A 7322-nucleotide genomic window follows, 5' to 3' on the forward strand; every position below is an offset into this window, starting at 1 on the left:
GAGCCCTGAGAAGTAGGGTCTTTGTGTGCTGCTGTTTCCTGATTGCAGGGTGAGGCCATCAAGGACTAACACACCCTTCATGTATGAAGGAACAAAGGAATGTGGTCCAGCGACTATTTTGGCATTAAGTAGCAAAACCTGCTGCCAACCTGCCCAGACTTGCTGCTCCTGGAAACAAATGAGGCATTTTGTTTTGGATTTCTTTCCATGCAAAGGAGCTACTGTGGAAGTTACTTAATTCACAAACATGTAGCTCAATCGTACTTATTCTGTTTACCCAGAACTAAACCCCACTGACCTGATCTGGATAGGCCAGTCCAATCAGATCTCCGAAGCCTAAGCAGGGTCAGCCCTGGCCAGTATTTGGGTGGGAGACCTCCAAGGAGTACCAGGGCCGTGACCTGGAGGCAGGGAAAGGCAAAAACCACCTCCGAGCGCCTCTTGCCTTGAAAACCCCGCAGGGTCGCCATAAGTCAGCTGCGACTTGGCGGCACTTTCCCCTGCTAAGTCCCACTGAACTCAGTTGACCTCGCTCCCTGCCAAGTGGGCGTGCGTAGGACTGCATTGTGCACAATGTCTTTCTGGTGCAGTAAACGCACAGCAGTTACCACAGCGGAGACCCATCGAATGATTCTCTGGGTCAAAGAAACTGCACGTCTCCAGCACTGAATCAGCACGAGTCAGGCCGACGCTAGGAAAATGCGCCCCCCCCGCTTCTCCAGCGCCTGAGCCAGCCCGCGCAACGCAGCATGGGGCAGCGATGCCGGGCATCGTCGGAGGGCTCGTCAGCGGGTCACATGACGCCGACTTGGGACAACGCCCACATTGCTCAGCACCTTGTCTGCCAAACAGTTGCCGGGCACGTAGACAGCAAGCGGATGGCCTCATTAAAAGTTCTAACACAGGACAGATCCTTTTAAAAATACATTCTCTCCAGCGCGCGTGTGCGTGCGTTACGGTGCCAGTAGCAAAGCACTGTTGCAAAACGAAGAAGGCTTCCCGCCCCTGGCCTGCTGCGGCCCCCTCCACCACTGGGGCACTGATCAAAGCCGGCCGGCCGGCCGCCCCTCTGGAGTAGGGATGCCTCTCTGATACGTGGCGACGTGGGGGACGTGCGCTGATGCCTGCCTGACTGTCTGGGATGGCCAGACCCAGACCCGCTCCTCCTCTTCTTCCTGCCCAGACGAGGCAGCGGAGGCTGTCCATCAGCCGGTGCCTGGAGAGCGCGTCTTCCCCCAGCGCGGCCGAGCGCTCCTTGAGCAGCCAATCGCGGCGCAGGAAGTGGGCAGGTTTTAGGCTCTGTCACTATCGCGTGGAGGGGGAGGGAGAGGGTAGGGGGAGAAAAAGGCAGCATCTTTTCCACATCTCTGCCTTGTTGGGGGGCCAAGAAAGGCTCCTGAGGATCTTGTGGTCGCAAGAGGTCGAGAGAGAGAGAGGAGGGGTGGGGAGGGAAAAGGAACAAACGGGGCTCCCTCTGCTTTGGGCATTCTTCGCCTCTCCTTTGTGTTGGCCGGCGAATCCGCGCAGAGAGGGTTTCTTTGACCAGCCAGGATGATAGCCGCTCAGCTGCTGGCCTATTACTTCACGGAATTAAAGGATGATCAGGTCAAAAAGGTAAGACCCGGGCGGACTCATTGCATGCCGGAGACTCTGCACGTAGTCTTGCTGCTCAAAAGCGAGAATGTAAAAACGTTATTTTGCATAAAATGTAAAAAACATTATTTTGCATTAAAAAATTCACCGGGTTTTTAAAATCGGTGCACTTGATTTCCTATGCCCTTGATCACAGAGTATGTATCTATAACAGAACCTGAGCGCCGCTATTGACACTTTGCAAGAGGTAGGTAGGACACGCGCTGCAGTGTCCTTGAAAGAGGATTTGGATGTTCTCGCGGCGGTGAGAAAACCCAGTCATGGTTTCCTCCCCTTCCCCTCCCAAGGCCCATGCGGGAATTGTCCATCCAACGTTATCCCTGCCTGCTCTCTTCTAGGAAGAGGCTGTGGCAAATGTCAGTATCTATTTATGGACTTGGGGATTTAAGGCCTACTTATATGTGCACTCGCGTTAAACTATTGGGGCTGTTCTTAGTCCTTTTTTGGGGGGGGTGGACACAAAATATAAACTCAGGTGTCTTTCTTGTACTGGTAATGATCGCAGTGAGGCTGCAGGATGGTGAAGGCTGCCTGGAATAAACTGATAAGGCTAAGCCTCTTAATTGGATTTGGAAAGATGTGAATTATTTGGTTAATATTATAAGGAAGTTGGAGTGATACATACTGTAACATTACTTCCACCTTTACTGCATATTGCCCAAGAGGACCTTCAGGGACACAAAACCTAGCTGTGGGGCACATACTTTGTTTCTAGGGATGTTGAAAGGTATGGGGCTAGGCCTTTCCTGGGGCACTGGGCCAAGGTATTACCATAATGGTTTCCCGAGCCTCAGGTTTTGCAGAAATAGTACTGTTTCAAGAATAGCAAGGTAGATGTGTATGTTTCTGTGCTGTTAAAGGCTTCTGTAGTTTAGGAGTATGTGTCTGGTAGTTTGTTTAGGGGGCAGAGAGAACTGATTATCACAGGCAGGAAACCTGTTAAATTAATTGCTTTGGTGCAGTCCAACTGTATGAATGGACAGTTTAAATTTATTTTGTGTTGTTTACTTCCTGTGATATGTGTTTGCCATGAGAGTAACTATAGCTTTCCTTGCAAAAAAAAAAAAAGTGCTACAGAAAACCGAAATCAAAATAAATTCCATGACTTGCAATCACCTTTTGTATATAATTGAGGTTTTGCATATTCCATGGCACGTGAAATCTGTTTTGGAATATGGTGATCTGCACAGTTTAAATTCCTGAGAGTTTTTTTTTTTAATGAAAGCGTTTGCTTGAGTGGGAAGGCCCTCTTGAAATTGTGTAAAAGCATGTAATATCCAGAACATGGTGCTGCTACACCCTATGGGAACCTGCCCTTTACCTTTGTAGTTTCTTGTCATGTTCAGGATACATTGCGCCATCATCCAAATTTGCTTCTGCTCTTTTGTCACCTTTTTTAAAATTTAAAATTCTACAATATCACAACTATTGGTTTAAAGGAAAGCACTCAAAATGGGATGTACTATGCACAAACAAATCTTTGCTATTTTATTGCATAATTTTATTTTAAGAGCAAACTTTGAACTACTTCAGGTTTTTGTTGTTGTGGCCTAAAAAGACCTGCTACTAATGAGCAGATGAAAAGAAAAAAAGGCATTTAGGTCTTATTAAAACAAGACTTATTCTTGCAGTGGCTGGTGCATGCATTATACTTTTTTTTGTGAACACGCAATATATCCTGGGTGTGGTATGCATATGTAAACAGCATTGTACAGCCACTGATTTGCCCTTCCTATGAGGTGTGATAAAGTGCATGAAGGAGTGGTTTGTTGGGTTGTTTTTAAACATAGCTTCAGGCTCTCAAAGTATGAGGTGTGGCTTTCTTAAGAAGTTGTTAGGAAGCAAGTGTGTAAGTGCTGATTGCATTGATCTTTTGGCACCTCACTGGATGGGAAAGAACCATGTGATTGACCCACTCCACCTGGCTGTGATATTCCCACATACTCCTCAGAAATGTGGCAATATTAACATGGGGAAGTGGCTCTCTGTGTGAATGGGACCCAAGCTGTGCAGTAAAGATGGCTTGGAAGCCTACTGTTTGATACTGGCCAATGATTCATAAATATTCTGTTAAATCCTTATGAAATCTTTTTTTTTTTGTGGGGTGGGGTTTTTTTTTGGTATGTGTGCATATGCTTGCATGCCTGGAAGTCTCATAGTGACTTCAGCGACCCCTATCAGGGGGCTCGGACATTTTTCAGAGAGATGGCCTCATAGCCTGCCTCTGCACCCCGAGCCCTGGTATCCCTTGGAGGTCTCCCTTCTAATTACTTGCCAGGGTCAGCCCTGCTTAGCTTCTGAGATCTGACGAGATCGGGCTTGCCTGGGATATCCAGGTCAGGGCAATCCTCATGGAGTCCTGATGACATTGATGTCATTAACTCTGTCAAAAGGTCACCTAGCCCATCCTAAAAGCCTTTTGGTACAGGGCTGCAACACAAAATTACAAAACCATAGAGTGTGACTGTTCACACACCAGTCTGGTAGTCTGCCACCAGCCCCCCCCCTTTTTACTAACCCAGTAGTCAGAAGCCAAAAGGCAAAGCTTCTAATCCTCCTAGGTCTGAATCAGAAAAGCCACCCAGCGAGGTTGGCTCACAGGAGTTTCTCACAAAAGAGCAGTTACTCTGGTAGGTGGTCTGCCAGTCAAGGTGCTAGATGTAGGTTGAGAATTGTGAGCACAAAGAACCACAAAAGTAAATTAGAAAATATTTTTATTACAGTGCAAGTTTACTTTAAACAAGAACAAAAGACTGTGAGGGTAAAATAAGAAATCTAGAGATTGAAAGGCTAGCTAAAACTGTTACACATTGGTTCCAAATACAAGATATTACCCATTCTCAGATGGTGGTTCCAGTGATCCAAAGTGGCTCTACGGCTGAGTCACCAGAGGCCAGAGCTGAATGGCCCATGCAAGTAAATATCCAAGATAGCCAAAAGTGAGCAAGAAGATGTCTGCGTGGCATGTGCTAATTCTGCGTGGCATGGCTTCGGGTAGCCATCATCAAGCTGAGAATAAACTAGAATCTCATGGCTTTATGGGTAAAGAGGCCCTCGTGGTGGTAGGCCTGTGCACCAATAAGGTCTCTTTGTGATGACACATAGCCAAAGTGTTGGACCAATGATTGCACAGGTCTGACCTGGGAGGAAGGCACAGGGCCAATCTGCAGCTAGGCTCGGCCCCCTTACAAATCATGGTTTTATTGGAAGGAATCAGCTAATTGGGGAAGACAGTACCAAGCTTCCCAGCACAGCTGTGTTATCTACACTTCACAAGGTCACTGTGTTCTTTAGGAAGGCAGTTTTGAACTCTGTTTAGCTCACAAGCAGGCCTCAACTGAAGCCTGAACCAAATTTTGAATCAGAACACAATTTTAAGGGAACCAACATTCTTTACAGACTTCATCATTTATTTTGCTTTATATTAAACATCCTATGGATCAATTACAGCATTGGCAGTTAAATTTGAGCAGTGGTGAAGATGAAGAGTCATCAACTTCTTCCCAGAAAATCCCTATCCATTCCTCTGTGGTTCCTGGTATAGCACATATGCTGCTGAATTTTGGGAAAAGGTGGACTTGGGCTGTACCATAATAGTACAGTGGTCTTTATAAAGAACAGGTGTGTCAGTTGGGTTAGTGAGGACTGTTGATCTACCCAATCTTGAACATTCTATAGAATGGGTAAAAAAAATGGCTTTCTCTTTCTGAAGAACAGTATAGCTTTTATTTTTGGGAAATCGATATGTTGCTGATGGATTGTGTCTATATGTTTTCTTGTTATATTTGTTTTAATTGTATTAACAATGTTTTAGGAGGACTTTCCCCTTTATCCACACAACAGCCTTTAGAGTTAGGTTGAGCTAAGAGAGACTGCAGGCTGAAAGTCACCTAGTAACCTTTATGGTTGAGTAGGTCTTCAGACCCACATGTCCATAGTTAAGTGCTGATTAATGTGTCTTCCTTGTTTGTCTTTAAAGTTATTGTGAGATATCTTGCCCCAATACTAAGTCATGTTTCAGATTTAAAAAGAAAATATAATTTGAGATGTTAACAAGGTCACCAGTGTGAGCTTCCAGATTAGACACAAACATTTCAGGGTGAGTCACTAGGCGTTTGTAGATGTAGCACATTGAAATTTACGCTACAGTTATGTCAACATGGTATTAGCCGCTACAAGAATTTAGAAAACAGCGTGAAGCCAGATCTTGAGAATGTGTGGTGTTTCTTCAAATCCTGTGATGTGGAGTACATTTGCATATGACTGGCTGTATTCATTTTGATTTGTACAATATCAGACATTTGACTTTGGAAGGTCTTGTAAAAATGGCTAAACTTAGGGAATGGTGACATTCGGGAAATCTGTGTGACAGATGTTTTGTGATTGTTGACTCTGAAGATGTATGCTGGCACATGAAAGCTCATGCCTTGAACAAACCTTTGTTGGTCTTAAAGATGCTACTGGACCCAAAATTTGAATCTAACCATGGGCTTGGAAATGGCAGATAACTATGCTGAGTTAGCGGGGAGGGGAGGAGTCAGAGCCCTTCCCCCAGCAAATGTCAGAGCCCTTCCCCCAGCAAAACAGAACAGTTTCCTGGGCTGCTTCTGCATGGAAGGGTTCCCCCCAACCCCCAGTAATGTTACACTTGGAATGAAGTGTAATGAAATGAATTACCCAGACTCCACAGGGTAATCCATTTCCCCACCACTGTTTGCTGTGGTGCCCCTTTCACACCTCATGTGCATTGGACTGCCCCCTCCCCTGTGTCAGGCTGCTGTCATGATTCCCTGCCCACTTTTTTTTTTTAAATGGGGATGTATAAGTAGTGCGGCTTAGGAATAACCCAAAGCTGAAATTCTTTTTAAAAACCTTTGCATGTGAACAGCGCCGCTAAGGAATAACCGAATTATTAGATCCTTCTGCCACCTGTGAAGGGATCATTCCACAATTGCCTCCCTTTAATGAATCAACTTCTGCTCTACATGTGGACAACATTCCTTCTGGGAAAGGCAGTGGGGAGGATCTCCTCTCCGTCCTGATTAATGTATTAGGTCCTTGCTAGATTGGGCTGAGCCATGAGGTCAGTCCTCCCCCCCCCCGAATTAATTGGTCCTTCGTGGGTCAGAGCTGCATTTCAGGGCAAGCAATCTTGCTTCTCCCCTTGTGTCCAAGAGCCTCTTTGCAGTTCAGGCTGGATAGTTGGTTCAAGCGAGATTTTGGGGGTGGAGCCTGGGGAGGGGAGGGACCTCAGCAGGCTATAATGCCACTGAGTCCACCTTCTGAAGTAGCCATTTTCTCCAGGGGAACTGATCTGTGATGGCTGGAGACCGGTTGTAGTCCTGGGAGATCTTTAGCCACCACCTGGAGGTTGACAGCCCTAGTGGTAAGTGTGGGCATTTCCTTTGGTTATGCTAATCCAAGTAAGCCATGAGCCCACCCAGTCCTCCTGTCCCCGTTACGCACAAGCCTTATGTACTGCTTGCAGACTTTTGGGATATCTGCCCCTCCCCAGAATAGCAGAATAGGTGTGAGGGTTGTCATGGCCTTTTATTTCCATCGTTCAGCAGTGGCATTATGAATTTGCTGTGTGCCCTAAAGCAGAAGAAACAAAAAAGTTTGTGACATTGACAATATGGGGTGGGTGGGTGGGTGAAGGGGAGCATTCG

At 46.2% G+C, this 7322-nt stretch overlaps 1 protein-coding gene across 1 annotated transcript in view; it reads left to right on the plus strand.

Moving 5' to 3' along the window:
- Nucleotides 1–1303: 1303 nt before the first annotated feature.
- LOC107124941 (hexokinase-1) overlaps nucleotides 1304–7322 on the plus strand; it is a 64718-nt gene continuing 58699 nt past the window's right edge. The window contains exon 1 of the mRNA XM_015428432.1: nucleotides 1304–1614. Coding sequence (XP_015283918.1) covers nucleotides 1552–1614 — 63 coding nt within the window. The 5' untranslated portion in view covers nucleotides 1304–1551. The remainder of the gene's footprint in view (nucleotides 1615–7322) is intronic.

This window comes from Gekko japonicus, unplaced genomic scaffold (genome assembly GCF_001447785.1).
Source record: "Gekko japonicus isolate JY-2015 unplaced genomic scaffold, Gekko_japonicus_V1.1 scaffold672, whole genome shotgun sequence".
NCBI lineage: Eukaryota > Metazoa > Chordata > Lepidosauria > Squamata > Gekkonidae > Gekko > Gekko japonicus.